General features: G+C 44.6%; 1 protein-coding gene across 4 annotated transcripts in view; it reads left to right on the forward strand.

Moving 5' to 3' along the window:
- Window positions 1-13,752, forward strand: part of LOC116936897 (NACHT, LRR and PYD domains-containing protein 3-like) — a 38,180-nt gene extending 24,428 nt beyond the window's left edge. For 3 of the 4 annotated variants that reach the window (XM_076063610.1, XM_076063613.1, XM_076063612.1), the window contains 5 exons: window positions 3,402-3,488; window positions 5,357-5,440; window positions 6,008-6,094; window positions 12,248-12,331; window positions 13,118-13,752. In XM_076063610.1, the coding sequence (XP_075919725.1) occupies window positions 3,402-3,488; window positions 5,357-5,440; window positions 6,008-6,094; window positions 12,248-12,331; window positions 13,118-13,199 (424 nt within the window). In that variant the 3' untranslated portion in view covers window positions 13,200-13,752. The remainder of the gene's footprint in view (window positions 1-3,401; window positions 3,489-5,356; window positions 5,441-6,007; window positions 6,095-12,247; window positions 12,332-13,117) is intronic. The other variant, XM_076063611.1, reaches the window with a different exon arrangement.
- Window positions 13,753-19,161: the final 5,409 nt, after the last annotated feature.

Below are 19,161 nucleotides of genomic sequence, written 5' to 3' on the forward strand. Positions count from 1 at the left end.
CCATCGCAGCCTTGCCTGCCGGAGGAGCTCACCGATGGGACCCTGCCCAGATCTTTCAAGGATTTGTGAGCTCCTCACACAATCCAGTCTGGTTAAACCCAGGATGGATCGTAGGCAGGCCAGCCTAAATGTTTCTAACCGGCGAAGATGTTCCATTAGGGGGGTCCACGTTTCGCAAGCGTAGAGAAGGGAGGGAATGACCGTGGCCGAGAAGACCTGAAGCTTAGTGCGGAGCGACAGACCAGGTAGCTTCCACACAGCGTTACGCAACCGATGAAAAGATATTGCCGCTCGACTGATTCGGAGTGAGACCTCTGCTGTACACACTTTACACACCCCTGTTTGAGTCTGCAGTTTTAATGTGACAGTATTTTTTTACATGAAAATGAATGCAAGGAATCTTCATATAATAAGGATTCACATTCATGAGGCGCAATTCATCCAGTGATATGAGTGCGCCATGGACAAATTAGTGAATATACGCATGTATGTGCGTTATTTACTTTCGTTACTGTGTGTGTATGTAGGTGTGTAGACGAGGAGTAGTAGTGTCGTGATTAGCGCTACGCTACGCTATGAACCCGGCGTCCCGGGTTCGATTCCCGCTCACGACCAACACCGGTGACGATTATCTGAACCGGACCTGGGCCTCCCTCTAGGTCGACTCAGCCTCAAATGAGGACCTGGTGCAGTGTGTAAACATTGCCACTAAGGATACAAAGGCGGTCGGGGTGGTGTAGGTCACTGTTGTATATGTTGGTTGTGAAAATTTTGATGAAAATAATAAAAATTAAATGAAATTTGGAATTTGCGTAATTATCCGCAATTATGTTAGGTGATGCAATTATGCGCATAAATTATGCTAATTCGAGATATAATCATTCATTAATGCTCGTGTGTGTGATTATGCTATTGCAATCCGTTATTATGATTAGGCCCCGCCTCGCTGACGAGGGTCGGATTATCAATCGGAATAATACAATTCTTCGTATGAAGTTATACAGGTGCTGTGAGCATGCCAGAGTCAGCTCAGCTTCCTTGTTTAACTTCGTATTATCGATCGGTATAATACAATTATTCTCGTTTTAACATTTACTGAGTGTATTAGTGTGTTTATGTCAGGTCTCCAAATTGAGATCTCAACGCAGAATACAGTTCTTATAAATAAGATTATTACGCACGAAATCAGGAAGGACACACGCAACCACTTCTGCGTTAATCAATTTTATTCTAAACAAAACTTTAACATAAGGATATGCGAACTCTCAAGCTCGGAATTTTCAACACAGCATCAACACAGTAAACATCAACGATTGCGTTGTTTCACTTTGACAACTGCACATATTATTAATTCCACTGCGTAACGCGAGCTTAATTGGTGATAGGGAGAGTCGTTAAAACATGCAGGCACGCTATTCTACACAAAAACCTTAACACTCTAATATGGAAATTTTTGTACTTGAAATTGTCAGCATAGTACTACAGGCAATGTTCATTTCATTGATCCATCTCTTCAACCCTCAATAATCACGTTGTTAATTGGGTAACGGAACAATTGATTGCTTCCTCTGGGTACCACGAGCATATGGAAAATACGAATAAAAAGTCCTTAGTAGTTCATCCGACGATATTCATGCGAAAAGGCAGTCAAAACAATTATTATTCTCAAAGGCAAAAGTATACGTCAATGGATTCATCGGCAAGATTATGCCATTAAACGAAAACGAACGACTGAGATACTTCTAAATGACCGTATCCACGTAACTCAATAGGCAGCAATGTTCTTCACGATCAGCACCTTGGAATGTCACTCTTCTTGATTGTCCCGATATGCGTGTTGTGTGTCTTCGTGAAACAGACGCAGGGTGATGCGTCGTGAGGGTGAGAGTGTGGGGGGAGGGTTATACGAACTGCTTTGTTCTCTTGCTCGGGGCGTCGGCTTGGCTGCTCGTGCTGGCAGATACGGTCTCTTTCCACTGATGTAGTAGCTGATCCGCACGTGCTCTCTGTGGAGATGCTCGAACGCGCTCTTTGCTGGTTCGCTGACTCTTTTGCTCATGGGCGGCTGGTCAGGCTCTTTCCATTGCTGGATGAGCCAAGTCAGCACACGCTTGGCTGCTGGCAGCTGGCACTCAATGTAGAATAAAAGTCTTTTAGCGATATTTCTTTCAGCTCTGAACTCACACTCGGTGGCACATCGCTACTCTGCCAGCCTCGCATCCTCGGTTGATCGCGGGGCCCCCTTGGAGCCTGCCGCTCGCCACCCTCTTCTGGCGCTTGCTGAGCTGTTGTCTTGTTGAACTGTCGAGTGTGCTATTGTCGCTCACTCTCAAAACTTGAAAATTGTATTTGCACACCTCTTACACAACTCTGATAGCTTAGTATGATACAGCTTATCGCAATCCTCGATTCTGCAAGCGACTCAAAACATCAGGATGAATGTATAATAACTTTCAGCGATACTCTGTCTGCCCATGCCGAACTCAGCACCTAACGTCCCCTCGCCCCTCTTCTCTGCGGGACACAGCACCCATTGCTAATGTCTCGAGGCCATGCCTCGGAGCTGGCTTGATGTCTTCTTCCGAACGCTGTCTCGCTGTCCTTTGCGGAGCTTAAATGTGAAATTCCCTCTCCTCTCTCCGCGTCTCTTGCGAGAGAGAGAAAAAACAGATGCCCTCCCCGTCCGCTGTCTCACCGCGGTCGCGCGCGTGATTGCCCCCCTCCCCTCTTGGTGACCCCGGGCGGCTGTGTTACATCAAACAGGTTTGTTTGTGAATTGTCCTTTGGCAATCTGGAGATTTTGCAGATAGTCGCTAACCTCTCTTTGCCCCGGAGGTTATTATTTATTTATTTAAACGACCTTTTTACGATCTCCCGTTGCTGTTTGCTGGTCCTTGTCGTAGCGGTGTTTATTTATTTATTTCAGTTACTATTTTAAAAATATCGGCAAATATTATTATTGATTTTAATTGTGGAAAAAGGGCCATATACAACACCACCCACCCCCTCGTGTGCCGTTCCGGCCTTCATAGGTGCTCGCTAACAGCACTTGCCCCTACAGTCTGTTAAGGCTACACGGGGGATCTTTGTCTTTTTTGTAAGATGAGGTCTTGCAAAACAACACCCTTATGAACACAAACACGTTTCAGATTATAAAGGTACAGTGCAGTATAAATGAATGGATGATTGTGAGTAAACTCCTTTTTGTGAATGCCACCTATGATATATAAAATGTCTAACACAGAAGCATTGAACAATGAGCAGCTTTGCTCATGAACGTGTGTGCTCTGGTCACGTGCACCGCCATTGTGAGTGTCCCTCACTCACCGCGTGTTTGACTCCGCGGTTCCCGTGGGCTCAGTGAGTCAGCGCTGTCCCTTCCCCTGTCCACCCGGGTTTAGGCTGAGTGAGAACGAGATCAGAGACAGGGGACTCCAACTTTTAGCCGACGGGATGTTGGAGAGAGAAGGGAGTTTGGAGACGTTAGTGTTGAGTAATTTCCTGATGCACACACACTAATATAGGTACACCTAAACAAATATATACACATATATGGACACAAAACACAAATATACTCACTATACCATAATAATGTATTTAAACGTCGATTATAACTTTATTTATATGCACTCATCAATTAAGTTATTAGCCACACTTATTACAGCACTGTTAACCACTTAAATAACAATACAATTACATATTGACTTAAAGCTTTCGTGACTGCAGGAATTCATACTCTTTAGGTCTTTCGGTAAAGTCATGTAGATAGAAAATAATATTTGATTATTTTTCTATCTACGTGACTTTACCGAAAGACCCAAAGAATAACAATGCAATTACCATTGTCACATTACCTACTATAACCAATGATATTGTTTCAACTATATTGTGTTAATACAGTAGATCATCGATTATCCAGCAGCATCGGAGGGGAGGGGTACTGGATTTTCAAAAAACACCAGATGATCACATCATTATTTAAAATAGCTTGTTTTTGCACATTCTTGAATAAGATTATGTTTTTAGGTGTTCTGCATATATATTGACTGTTTCAAATAGTTTACGATATAAAAATCGCTTAACTAAATATACAAAGACAAAATAAATATCTTGCTGTAAATAGTGACTATTTACTGTACCGCACTCAGCACTCCAATATCGAAGACTCTGCATGGGGTGATGTGCGTACAACGCTCTTGTTCAACAACTTGTGTTAGACATCGACTTGTGTTTGACAACTTGTGTTTGACAACTTGTGTTTGACAACAACAACATGTGTTTGACAACAACATGTTTTTGACAACAACAACTTGTGGTTGACAACAACAACTTGTGTTTGACAATCGCCGGACTGATGCAGCCTTCAGACCGGTGCTCTGGCGAACGCCGAACTGCACGCAATTTTCGCCGGATCAAGCTGTATATTTACTCTTTCTATTACTGTAGTTGTTAGTCATGAAAATGTATATAAGTGCAGTATTTTCATTGTTTAAGTTGTATGTAGTGTATAATGTACTGTATATATTTTTTGATGCGGAAATGGGAGGATGTTCTGAGGAAATTAGGAATGAGAGGCTACTGGAAGAGTTGTTGTGGAAATGCCGATATGCAGGCCAGGTGCTAAGTTACCTTGTGCCAGACAGTTGTCACTGGGGGTTTCCTTTAATTACATTGTGATGAGATGTTACATGAAACGCTTTCAGATGTGACCGCTTACAGAATGATGCAATATCGAAGATAAATCATGATTATTTGATCTATATATACATACACAGAGATTCTACAGATAACTTTTAGCAGACTTTTGGGTCATGTACTGTTCGGGAACACCTAATGAAGACCAGAACGGCACATGAGGGGTTGGGAGGCCAGCACCACACTCAGCCAACTGATGTTTACTTACTACACCAGGTAGTAATTTAAGGCTGAGTCGACCTAGGTGAGGTCCATGGCCGTTTTAGATATTCATCAATGAAGTTCGCCGTGAGCGGCAATCGAACCAGGTTTGTGGCTCACTGTGCTAACCACTGCACCACTACTTCCCACGTGCATGCACACAAATATGCATGCACTAAGATACACATGTACCAAACATGTATAGAGATGGACTTACACAAATGCACACATAGTAGACATTCACACACACATCACATTCAACCCAAAAATCTAAACAGCAGTTGCTATTTGCAAGCTCCTATTAAAGTTGACACGAGGTTCATTTGTGCACAGTAGCCACAAACACGACCCTCAACCACTGTCCCATCAACCACCACCACCCCTCACCATCCCCCACTCTGTGCCCAGACCCTCCACCCATCCCCTCTGCCCCGACTAACCACCTCTTCTCTTCCTGCAGTCTGTATCTTTGTTCACTGACGGACAAGTCGGGTTCCTCTCTCAGTGTCATCCTCAAGGCCAACACAGGTTTGAAGATTCTCAGGTAAGCTCTGCTGTTCGTTTCTCACTTGTGCTCTGTGCACTAACTGCTAATTATTGGTGCAACGCGTTGTCAAGTAAACATTTGAATGTGAAAAAATTTAATCTTGCTGTCCTGCTTAATCGAGTCCACTTTAAAAATGTTTTACTGTAATCTTAACACATTTGTTTAGTTTAACACATAGGTTAAAGCAATATTCACAACATTGTTAGCAGATACATTAATTGAAAACATCTCCCTGTGTTCTCGATGAAAATGTACTTCACTTGTGTGTGATCCTCTCTTGTAACTTTGTGTTTATATAAACACAAACACTTCATATTATAAAGGTACAGTGCAGTATAATTGAATGGATGATCGTGAGTAAACTGATATTTGTGAATGCCACCTATTATATATAAAATGTCTAACAGAAGCATTAAACAATGAGCAGCTTTGCTCATGACGGTGTGTGCTGTGATCACGTGCACCGCCATTGTGAGTGTCCCTCACTCACCGCGTGTTTCACTCTGCGGTTCCCGTGGGCTCAGTGAGTCAGCGCTGTCTCTTCTCCCATCCACCCGGGTTTAGGCTGCGTCGCAACGAGATCGGAGACAGCGGCCTCCGACTTTTAGCAGACGGGATGTTGGAGAGAGAAGGGAGGTTGGAGACGTTAGTGTGAGTAATGTCCTGATGCACACACACTTATATAAGTACGCCTAAACAAATATATACACATATACAGACACAAAACACAAAGATATTCAGTAGCATAATAATGTTGTATTTTAACGTCGATTTTAACATAATTTTTATGCACTTATCAATTAAGTTATTTGCCACACTTATTACAGCACTGTTAACCACTATTAAATCAGAATCAGAAAGGGTTTTATTCGCCATGTAAGTTCACACCGACACGGAATTTACTTTGGCAGGATGGTGCATACATTCAACATATAGGAATCTAAAATCTTAAATAAGTTTTAAACAAGTCTTACTATAATAAGGGTTAAAAGTCTAACACTAAGGGGCTGAAGTATATAAAATTAAATAAATATCGAATATAAAATAGCTTTAAGATATAATTTAAAAATACAAATAGGGAAACATAGTTAATATCAGCAACGTGTCGTTATGTAGATCAAATGTTAAAAACAGTGTTAGCCCTTGGCCTTGTTTAACAGGCCAGCAGCAGATGGGAAGAAACTGTTTTTATGGCGTGAGGTTTTGGTCCTGATGGACCGAAGCCTTCTGCCGGAGGGGAGTAGCTGAAACAGAGAGTGTCCAGGGTGGGAGAAATCGGCCATAATCTTCCTCGCTCGCCTCATAGACCTTGTCGTGTGCAGGTCCTCGAGGGTCGGTAGATTGCAGGCAATTACCTTCTCAGCAGTGTGGATGATACGCTGCAGTCTGCTCTTGTCCTTGGCAGTGGCAGCAGCGTACCAGACGGTTATGGAGGAGGTGAGGATGGATTCAATGATCGCTGTATAGAATTGCACCATCATTGTCTTTGGCAGGTTGAATTTCTTCAGCTGCCGTAGAAAGTACATCCTCTGTTGAGCTTTCTTGGTGAGGGAGCTGATGTTCAATTCCCACTTGAGGTCCCGGGAGAGAATAGTGCCCAGGAAGCGGAAGGACTCTACAATTTTTACTGGGGAGTCTAACAGGGTGATGGGGGTGAGTGGTGCTGTATTCTTCCTGAAGTCCACAACCATCTCAACTGTCTTTAGAGCATTTAGCTCTAAGTTGTTCTGGCTACACCAGGTCACCAGATTGTCAGCTTCCCACCTATAGTCAGACTCATCCCCACCAGAGATCAGCCCAATGAGGGTGGTGTCATCCGCAAACTTCAATAGTTTGACGGACAGATGATTGGAGGTGCAGCTGTTGGTATACAGGGAGAAGAGCAGAGGGGAAAGGACGCAGCCCTGAGGAGTTCCGGTGCTGATGGACCTGGAGCCAGAGACTTGTGTTCCCAGCTTAACGCACTGCTTCCTGTCAGACAGGAAGTCTGTGATCCATTTACAGGTGGTGTATGGCACGTTCAGCTGGAAGAGCTTGTCCTGAAGCAGGGCAGGGATGATGGTGTTGAAGGCAGAGCTGAAGTCCACAAACAGGATCCTGGCGTAGGATGCTGGGGCGTCCAGATGCTGTAGGGTGAAGTGGAGGGCCATGTTAACTGCATCGTCCACAGACCTGTTGGCTCTGTAGGCAAACTGAAGGGGGTCCAGGAGAGGGTCTGTGATGGCTTTGAGGTGTGCCAGGACCAGGCGCTCAAAAGACTTCATTACCACAGATGTAAGGGCGACCGGTCTGTAATCATTTAGTCCTGTTGGCCTTAGCTTTTTGGGCACAGGGATGATGGTGGAGGACTTGAGACAGGCTGGTACATGGCATGTCTCCAGGGAGGTGTTAAAGATGTTGGTGAACACCGGAGACAGCTGGTCAGCGCAGTGCCTGAGGGTGGCTGGAGAGACAGAGTCCGGCCCGGCTGCTTTGCGTGGATTCTGCCTCTTGAAAAGTCTATTAACTTCTTCCTCCTGAAAGGAGATAGTCGTCTCTGTAGTATTGGTGGGGGATGGGGCCTCTTGGGTTGGAAGGGGTGGTTCAGGACAGTCCAATTGTCTTTCAAATCTACAGTAGAACTCGTTCAGGTCGTTGGCTAGGCGGGAGTCGTTAGTGGTGTGGGGGGCTCTGGGTTTGTAGTTGGTGATCTGCCTGAGCCCTCTCCAGACAGAAGCAGCGTCGTTTGTAGAGAACTGGTGTTTTAGTCTCTCTGAGTACAGTCGTTTAGCCTCTCTCACCGCTTTGCTAAACCTGTTCTTCGACTCCTTGAATCTGTCTCTATCTCCACTCCTAAACGCTTCCTCCTTCTCCAACCTCAACCTTCTGAGCTTTGCTGAGAACCAGGGCTTATTGTTGTTAAAGTTCACCCTGGTACGTGTTGGGATACAGCAGTCCTCACAGAAGCTGATGTAGGACGTCACAGCCTCTGTGAGTTCATCCAGACTATTGGTAGCAGTCGTGAACATATCCCAGTCAGTACAGTCTAAGCACGCCCGCAAATCTTCCACAGCCTCACTGGTCCACTGTTTAGATGTCCTCACAGCAGGTTTACAGAGTTTTAGTTTCTGCCTGTATGCAGGAATCAGGTGGACCATGGCATGGTCAGAGTGTCCTAGTGCTGCTCGGGGGACGGCATGGTAGGCTCTACTGACTGTAGTGTAGCAGTGATCCAGAGTGTTCCCTTCTCTGGTTGGGCATTTAATGAATTGTATGTATTTGGGGAGTTCGTGGCTGAGATTACCTTTGTTAAAGTCGCCAAGTACGATAACCAACGAATCTGGATTTGCTCGCTCCACACTCAGAATCTGATCGGCGAGCATGCGTTGGGCTTCTTTAACCTGAGGACAAGGCGGCAAATAAACTCCGACCAAAATGAGCGATGCGAACTCGCGAGGCGAGTAAAACGGTTTACAGGTTATAAAAATTGATTCAAGGAGTGGAGAACAATGTTGCAGAATCACTGTGACATCTACACACCAGCCACTGTTAATGTAAAAACAAATACCACCGCCTTTCGTCTTGCCGGAGAGTGCTATGTCACGATCCGATCTTACAAGATGGAATCCTGCTAGTTGTAGCGAAGTGTCCGGAATCAAATCACACAGCCATGTTTCCGTGAAGCACAATGCAGAAGCTGAAAGAAAGTCTTTGTTTTTTACCATCAGTAGCTGAAGTTCATCCATTTTGTTGTACAGTGAACGTACGTTGGAGAGGAAAAAGCTCGGAAGCACTGTTCGGATCCCGCGTCTGCGTAGCCGTACTAGAGCCCCCGACCGTTTACCCCTTGGGCGGCGTTTCGTTGCTTGAGCAAAGCCTAGCGCGGCATTGACTAGAATGCCTACTAATTCTGCCGCTGGAAGCAGAAAAGTAGGAATTAAATCCACAGGAGTTGTTTCCCTGATATTTAAAAGTTCGTCTCTTGTTAGAGAACTCCGAAAATCTTGGCAAAACACTGAATTGACAGACAAAACAAGACAAAACAGGGCGCACCGACCGGCTGAGGCTACCATCATCAGCGCCATCTTCGCACCAGCACGGGTGTGCTGAACAGCAGGACTCTCTCACCAGCACTGGTGTGTTGAACAGTAGGCCCCTCTCACCAGCATGGGAGTGGTGAACAGCAGGCCCCTCTCACCAACACGGGTGTGATGAACAGTAGGCCTCTCTCACCAGCATGGGAGTGAACAGCAGGCCCCTCTCACCAACACGGGGGTGATGAACAGCACGCCCCTCACACCAGCACGGGTGTGATGAATAGTAGGCCTCTCTCACCAGCACGGGTGTGATGAACAGCAGGCCCCTCTCACCAGCACGGGTGTGTTGAACAGCAGGCCCCTCTCACCAGCACGGGTGTGTTGAACAGCAGGCCCCTCTCACCAGCACGGGTGTGTTGAACAGCAGGCCCCTCTCACCAGCACGGGTGTGCTGAACAGTAGGCCCCTCTCACCAGCACGGGTCTGTTGAACAGCAGGCCCCTCTCACCAGCACGGGTGTGCTGAACAGTAGGCCCCTCAACACGGGTGTGCTGAACAGCAGGCCTCTCTCACCAACACGGGTGTGCTGAACAGTAGGCCCCTCAACAGCAGGCCCCTCTCACCAGCACGGGTGTGCTGAACAGCAGGCCCCTCAACACGGGTGTGCTGAACAGCAGGCCTCTCTCACCAGCACCGGTGTGCTGAACAGCAGGCCCCTCTCACCAACACGGATGTGATGAACAGCAGGCCCCTCTCACCAGCACGGGTGTGCTGAACAGCAGGCCCCTCTCACCAGCACGGGTGTGCTGAAAAGCAGGCCCCTCTCACCAGCACGGGTGTGTTGAACAGCAGGCCCCTCTCACCAGCACGGGTGTGTTGAACAGCAGGCCTCTCTCACCAGCAAGGGTGTGCTGAACAGCAGGCCCCTCAACACGGGTGTACTGAACAGCAGGCCTCTCTCACCAGCACGGGTGTGATGAACAGCAGGCCCCAAAACAGCAGGCCTCTCTCACCAGCACGGGTGTGATGAACAGCAGGCCTCTCTCACCAGCACGAGTGTGTTGAACAGCAAGCCCCTCTCAAGACAAAACAAGACAAAACTGGACAAAACAGGGCACACCAACCGGCCGAGGCTGCCATCATCGGCGCCATCTTGATTGAAATAACAATACAATTACAATTGTCACATAACCAACTCTAACCAATGATATTGTTTTAAATTATATTATGTTAATATATTAGATCATCGATTATCCGGCAGCCAGATTTTCAAACAACCAGATAATCGCATAATTATTTAAAATATCTTATTTTTGCATATTCTTAAATACGATTACATTTTGATTTAAAGCTTTCGTGACTGCAGTAATTCATGTTTTTAGCTCTTTCAGTAAAGTCACGTTGAAGGGAAACAATAAAATAATAAAATATATAATGTATTTTTTATTGTTTTATATATTTTATTATTTATTGTTTCCCTTCAACGTGACTTTACCGAAAGAGCTAAAAATACGATTATATTTTTAGGTGTTCTGTATATATATATTTAATGTTATTAAATAGTTTGCGATCTAAAAATCGCTAAAAGTAAATATACAAAGACAAAATGAATATTCTGCTGTAAAAAGTGACTATTTACTCTTATTGGTTCTTTCGGTAAAGTCACGTAGGATGGAAATAATAAAATAATAAAAATAAAACATTATAAAATTATCACGACGTTTCGGCCACAACATTTACTAACCGCACTCACCACTCCAATATCAAAGACTCTGCATGGGGTGATTTGTGTACTATGCTCTTGTTAAACAACTTGTGCTTGACAACAACTTGTGTTTGTCAATAGTTGGACTGATGCAGCCTTCAGACCGGTGCTCTGGTGAATGCCGAATTCCACTCAATTTTCGCCAGATCGCACTTTATATTTTCTGTTTCTATGACTAGTTATTAGTCATGAAACATGTATATACGTGGAGTATTTTCATTGTTTAAGTTGTTGTATGTAGTGTGTAATGAACTGTATATATTATTTGACACTGAAATAAAGCATAGCTGCTTGTTTTGTCACGCACTTTGTGCCGATCGCCGGACTGGTTCAGCCTTTGGAGCGGTTTTACCGGTTTCATCGGATGTTGGAACCCAGATAGGCACGCTCTGGATATAATCAATGATCATCTGTATTTAATGTCATAGATTACAATTAAGAATTTTATATAATGAACGGCTGCAATCTTGACATTAATTGCCCACCCATACGTTTACATTAATAACACCACAACCTGACTCTTATTAAAGCCATAAATCACCAATGGCTCTTATTCGCCAACCCGATACATTTGAACATTATTTGATCCTTACCCAATATACAGTTTAAACTAGCCTTTGCCTCGTGATGGGTTACGTGGACATCTGTGAAAAAGAGCTTTTTAGCTTTTCAGATTCTCTAATATAAATAAATATTCAGATTTATATTCTGGCTCCTCTGCCTGTATCTAGTGGCCTTGCATGGACAAACGCGATTTTTAATACAAAATATTGCAGACCTCGCCAAATGCGGTGGGTTACGTTCCTGTAAAATGCCGTGTTGGACAAAGCCACATTAAACAATTAATAGACAAATAGGATTGCGTTCCTGGGTCCGAAATGATTACTCCCTCTGTTTAGCTGATTCTACGAGATTTCCACCCTTATTGTACTAAAAGGTGTTGAGTTGCTCTCCATTTCTTGTGAGTGTGTACACTTTTATTTTCCAGTTTCACCCCACTCAGTGCCTTTTCTCTCCCTGTAGTCTGATAGAGTGCTCACTGACGGACAAATCGATCCCAGCTCTCCATGACATCATGATCACCAACAAAGCATTGAGGAAGCTCGGGTAAGTTATGCAGCTTGTGTCTCATACGCGCTCTGATTGTTGCTACAAACAAAACAACTGAGATTCGTCAGTAACACTGTGGCCTTAGCAGGAGAAAATATGGAAAAGGCAACGTTTTGGAAATTGACCTTCACACCATGTTTGTGTGCTAAGAGAGCCATTGCCAGAAGTGGAGTGAGTAGTGGAGTGTATTCCAGTGCATTTAATATTCTCTTTGGTTCTTTCGGTAAAGTCACGTAGAAAATCAAATCAAATAATAATAATAGAATAGACGTTCCGATTGCAACACAAGCAACCATCATCAGGTAAGAATGAAAAAAATGGCAAACTTAGAAACACAATGCAACACAACACAGAACCGAACAGCACAACAGCCAACACCCCACCTGGTTGACCCCGCTCCTCCAAATAATGACAATATTCATTATCAGACCAATGAACATGACCAAACGACTGGAAATGCGCCTGATCTTAAATCTGCAAGATAAGCAGGCTTTAGCCTGGAGTGCTGAGACGGGTGACCACCGCACATAACCACAGGAGTTATAGGCAGCAGAGCTAAGTTGCAGACAACAGACTGCAGTGTGCAGCACAATCCACCGTTGTACTTCACTACGATCCTAGATCTGCAGTCCTTGCCATCACAGGCCTGCACTGACCCGCGTGGTGAAGTATGGTGAAACAGCTCTCATGGCATGGGGAGACCTTCATCCAGCATGGTTGTTGTGGGGGCTGCGTGGGTCTTTGTGTGAACCCGCGTCAGCGTGAACCTCTCTCTTGCTGCAGGGTGGATGGCACTCGCTTCAGTGAGGAAGGGAAGCAGGAGTTGAGGAGCAGATGGACTCACCGAGGAGGCCTGGATATTTAGATATAAGCTGAGAGGCCGTGCTGGCCCTGCAGCAGATGGAGCTGGTCCACGCACGACTTGAACAGCAGCCCGGCTCATTTTACCTCCACCGCTCCGATCGTCGACCCTGACTCTGAGACGACAATGAGCTGGGAGCTTTCTCTGTGAGCTCCACATGGAGCCAAGGGTGAACGCGACTCCAAGATGCTGATGAGTGTGGTGATTCCAATAATGTGTAATAATGTGTAAGTGTATTTATGAATATGTGGTATAGGGAAGCGATGTTGGTGGCATGTGGAAGGGGTGTCGGTGGCTTTTAAATGGTCTGGCAGCTCACCATTGTTTCACTGAGTAGGAATGTTTGTCATGAATGTGCGTACATAGGGGTGTGTATCACACTCATGCAGATATCCTCGTCTATTTATGTATGACTTCAATATTCACCCTCTATCTTTTTTATATTCATGCATTTTAACTTTCAGTTGCGCTATGATCGGTCTAAAAATAATCTTCCAAGCCGACTTCAGATATAAGAAATGTACTAACGATTGTTATAAAGTTGTTTTACTCTGAATTCTCTTTCATTGCTCTAATTGATTAGTTTTCGATTTTGGTGCCTCGGATCACACTTGCAATTGAAACTATCCAGGTTAAAAACCTGGCTAAACAAATACACTTGATATTTCTTATCTTTGATTATACACATCTGTATACCAAATAACAGCACTTCAGCCTCGAAATGCTTAACAACGTATCAATAATTCAATTTTAATGTATACATTTATTGGCAGACTGTCATTGTCTGGATGTGGTCTGGGAATGTTTATTGCTGTTGTTTTACTGCCTTTCCCAAGCTTGGGAACTGATGCAATTTGAACTTGCATACTTTTAGGTATTTGTTTAAGTAATGCCATGGTGGTGTGATGTCATCTTCCTCGCCTGGTATGCAAGAGTTCAGGGGTTGGATTTCGACCCTGACACCTGCTGTATAGTTGGAGTCTGCATGTTCTCTCCGTGGTCACTTGTTTTTTTTTTCCTCTGGGTTCTCCAGTTTTTCTCTCCATATTTAGAAACATCCGTTTACATGTATTTGCTGCTATAAATTTTCACGTGATAATCCACTTCCTCGAGCTATTATTAGTGGCTTGCTTCTGAAAAATTAGATAATAGCTCTGGGCCTTTCCTGGTAAGATAAAAAAAGAGTTTAGTTTCATTTGTATATTTTAAGTGATTTGTTCACCTTTACTTTACTGTGCACTCTTATCGTGTTGTATTGTATTGGTTGTTGTAACTTTTGTCCTGTCTCTACTGCACTCATTGCATTACTCCAGTATAAATGTTCAGATTCTGCTATTAAGTGTAGATTTATATTTATATACTCAGCCTTAACTGAGTATCCATCGCAGTGTGTAAACATCAGCACTGGGGAGACAAAGGTGGCCGAGCGTGGCACTGGCCACACCACACCCTCGTGTGCCATGTCAGCCTGAATAGGTGCTAACTAACTGGACTTTCCGATACAGCTTGTGGAGGCTACATGGGGAATCTGTGTATGTTTCCTCGTGTGTGTGTGTGTACTGTATATGGGGGATCTGTGTTGTACTTGTGTGTGGGGGTAGCCGTGGTTTAGATGGTGATGATGAAACACGGGAACAGAGAAGAGACTCCCAGCGACTCCACTCCTCCGCTCCCAGTGTCAGCGCGTTGAGCTTTTGATGCAGGAGGTTTAGGAAATGTCCATTTGTCTGACTCCACTTGCTTCTCTTGCTTGTCAAGCATTCTAACTTCTCGCATGGACTACGTGCTGGAGAATACAAACTCGGTGTAACTCACAAGAGGACTCTCCTGGTTACTCATGCGGCGTTGCCATTTAAATATTTCAATGTTATTGAATAGTTTTGATATTGTGCGCAATGCTATCATCGACCGTACTAATGGTGTCACGAGACTAATAACATAATGTTTGGATATCTCACGGTGCAGTGCAAGCATTTGTGTTCGATAGCGGCCCACAAAAGTGGATATCACAGAGCTACCAGTCAAATGCATTCCACTAACACTCGGTTTCAGACAGACCCATAAACTGAGATATCCGCAGACTCACATTTAGATATAAAGACTCATATAGACACAAAAAGACAAACAGAGAAATGTACTCACACTGAGCTAGAGACTTACAGGGATGCATAGACTCACACAAGGCACACAGTCTCGCTTCGACAAACACACTCACAAAGAGACTCATATCAACTCAAAGCTACAGACTCACGAAAACGTCCAGAGAATCATACAGAGAGCCCCCCCCCCCAACTAGCACCGCCCACTCTACCACTAGGGATGCCCATTCCATCATGAGACCCGCACACTCCCCAACGAGGCCCGCCTACTCCCTCACTTAGCCCAACCCACTTCATCACTAACCCAGCCCACTACCATTAAGATCTGCCAATTTCACAGCTTGCCACGCCCACTATACCACTAATCCCTCCCACTATTATCCCACTCCTAGTTAATTTTCTGATCTTTAACCGTCTGGACCACTGTTATTCTCGTCGTCTTGGTCTCCCTGAATCAACCCTCACTCTCCTCCACAAATACAAAATTCTTCCGCACAAGTTATTTTCAATCTGCCATTTATTTTTTTACATTTTGCCTCTCCTACTTCAACTTCACTGGCTTCCCATTCACTACCGCTGCCTTTTAAAATGCCTGATGCTCATCTTCAAATCTTTCTAGGGCCTTGCCCTACCTCATCTTGCCCCTCATCTCCTTCCATGTGCCCTCTCGTCCTCTCCGTTCCCAATCTTCCCTGTCCCTCCATCTCCCTACGCCCAATCCTTCTCTCTGGACACCTCCACTGGAATAACTTTCCCCAGCACATTAAGCAGTCCCCCTCCTTAACCTCATTCTGTTCCTCTCTTAAAGCCTCACCGCTTCTCCATTTCCCATTCTCTACCCCTCCCTCCCCTATCATTTTGTCTTCTGTTTTCAGATGGCTGATGTAGATGCAGAGTAACAACTACAATTTCACATTCAGGTGGTCAAGCCAGATAACCACGTCAAGAGTAGCGCAGTGTGTCATTGTCATGTGGATCGGACATTGCTTCATTGTATGTTGATTGGTCTGTTCTGGATGACCACAGTTGAACACTGGAGAGTTTTTAATTTTCCATTTGTGCATCAGCTATCTGCATCTGCCATGGTTTGTGCAGTGGATGCGGTTTAGGGTGGACCATGAGCTTCTTGGAAGATCAAACCCAGGGATCTGCCTTGGGCCTTTCACAAGGTGTTCGTTAACATCTCGCCACCAGATGAAGTGAACACCACTACGGTGTGCTCGGGATGGGTGTTCAGTCGTGATAATTTTAATCCATTCTATCTCACACCTGCCCACCGTGTCGTGGCAGTTTTTCTGTTTTTCCTGCATTGCATTTTTTATTTTAGAAAATATTTAATCTGGAAAATCCATTGCGATAGAATATCTTACGTGCAACGGTGCAAAGGAATATCAGGTGGAGCAGTTGCAGTGCTTAGATGCACCACACGACAAACCCATGGCCTGAAAGCAGTCGAGTGAAGAAGAATCAGTCCTGCCCCCCCTCGCTTCACCAACCCATACAGGGCGTAATGGTGAAATATAGAAAAAAAGCATTTACTCGTTGGTTCTATTCGGTAAAGTCACGTAGGTAAAAAAGAAAATAACAAAAATCACGACGTTTCGGCCACAACACAAGTGGCCTTTCAGGTGAAGGGACCGTGCTGTCATGAGGACAGCGTTGGAGTGAAGACAGCCAAGCCCAGGTCGCGTCCTTTAAGCTATGTGGGAGGAAGCAAAACGCTTGACAAAGGAATTCGCATAAAAATGAGTATGATGTACGTAGGAGGTGCATGGGCCATGATGGACCAGGAGCGGGTGGGGACCATGACGGACCAGCAGCGACCGAATTCGCGAGCACAAATCAGATTTGAAACACGGCAGAACGAATTCTGCCGTAGCTGACCACTGTTACAACGCTGTGGGTGATCACGATATAGTTTTCTCCGATACCAAGGTTCTCTGCAAACCCACGGGTTTTTATCAGAGATTTGTCCACGAGGCAATTCAGATTTACAAACACAGACACAATTTCAACCGAGAGGATGATTTCAAATTAAGCAATCATTGGAAAGATGTTCTAAATCAAACCACACATTAAACAAATTTTCAATGGTACAGTAATTTTTTCTTCAAGTAGTGGTATTCCAAACTTTCACAGCTGCATATTTCACTCCACACACTCACTCCACTCACTCACTCCGCTCACTCACTCACTCCACTCACTCACTCCACTCACTCACTCCACTCACTCCACTCACTCACTCCACTCACTCCACTCACTCACTCCACTCACTCCACTCACTCCACTCACTCACTCCACTCACTCACTCCACTCACTCACTCACTCCACTCACTCCACTCACTAACTCCACTCACTCACTCTACTCCCCCCCCCCCCCCCCCCCCGCTGCTGGTCTGTCATGGTCCCCACCCGCTCCTGGTCCATCATGGCCCATGCACCTCCTACGTACATCATGCTCATTTTTATGCTAATTCCTTTGTCAAGCGTTTTGCTTCCTCCCACATAGCTTAAAGGACACGACCTGGGCTTGGCTGTTTTCACTCCAACGCTGTCCTCATGACAGCACGGTCCCTTCACCTGATGAAGGCCACTTGTGTTGTGGCCGAAACGTCGCGATTTTTGTTATTTTCTTTTTTACCTACGTGACTTTACCGAATAGAACCAAAGAGTATGGATCCTTGCAGTCACGAAAGCTTCAAATCTAGAATTGATAACCTCTACGGGGAGGGCTTTCACCTATCTGTTAGCGCTTTCAACAGACAACGGGACAATAAGTCAAAGCTCATCGAGACGCTGACCTTCCTCAAAAGATGCCGCGACAACAAGGTAATACCCATCGCTTTCACACTAACATCTGCTGCTGTATCCTCACCGAATTCTAAACAGATTCTGTTTAAGGCCAGCCTATCTTTTATCTCAGAGAGGATAAGACTACTCCGTTTTGACTCGATACTTTAGACAAGACTCTCCTACAAGCTCATTTAACGCTAACACAAAAATGTCACCTGCTGATTGGAACCACGTAGACAACATGACTGCTTCTTCTGCCGATTCACTTTCAGTCAAATACAAAGCTAACTTGATTTCTAAATTCAACCACCTATCGAAGAAGAACCCAGTCCCACATATAACAAAACTAGACGTTAACAAAATCGTCATTAATCAGAGTAGCACCCCGATTTCGGACAATCTGAAAACAGTACTGGCTAGAGGGCTAAATTTTGCTGTCACCCCGAAACATTCCTGTAGATATCATCTTTCAGGTCGATGCGGCCCTTAAAGGCATAGGACACATCCAAGCAGACGTTGCGAGAGCTGAAATATCCACTATTCCTAAGAATGCTAAGAAATGTTGATTTAAAGCTTTCGTGACTGCAGTAATTCATATTCTTAGCTCTTTCGGTAAAGTCACATTGAAGGGAAACAATAAAATAATAAAATATATATAAAACAAGAAAAAAATTCTCACGACGTTTCGACCATAACACAAACCATCGTCATCAGGTGTGTCGGTTTGCATACATTTATTTATTTTTAAACGGTGTATTTTAAACGGTGTTCTTTGTAAGCCATCTGGCTACCATGAGAGATTCGTTCATGAGGCTATCCACATATACAAGCACAGAGACAATTTCAACCGAGAAAATGGATTCTGGCTTAGCAATCATTGGAAAGATTTGATAAACCATTTCAGGTCTTAATTGATTGTTCACGCTTACAGTGGCTTTCAGACAGCATACATTAATTTTTCGTCTCCCCCCTCCTCTTTTCAGAACATAGATGGACTAGTCCTTCTAAATAAACTGCCAAATCGCTGCACGTGGCGCTGACGTTTTTTATAAATATATAAATGCACCGTTTAA

Source organism: Petromyzon marinus, unplaced genomic scaffold (genome assembly GCF_048934315.1).
Source record: "Petromyzon marinus isolate PM22_M1 ecotype Great Lakes invasive population unplaced genomic scaffold, UKy_Petmar_22M1.pri1.0 PM_Scaffold_163, whole genome shotgun sequence".
Lineage (NCBI taxonomy): Eukaryota > Metazoa > Chordata > Hyperoartia > Petromyzontiformes > Petromyzontidae > Petromyzon > Petromyzon marinus.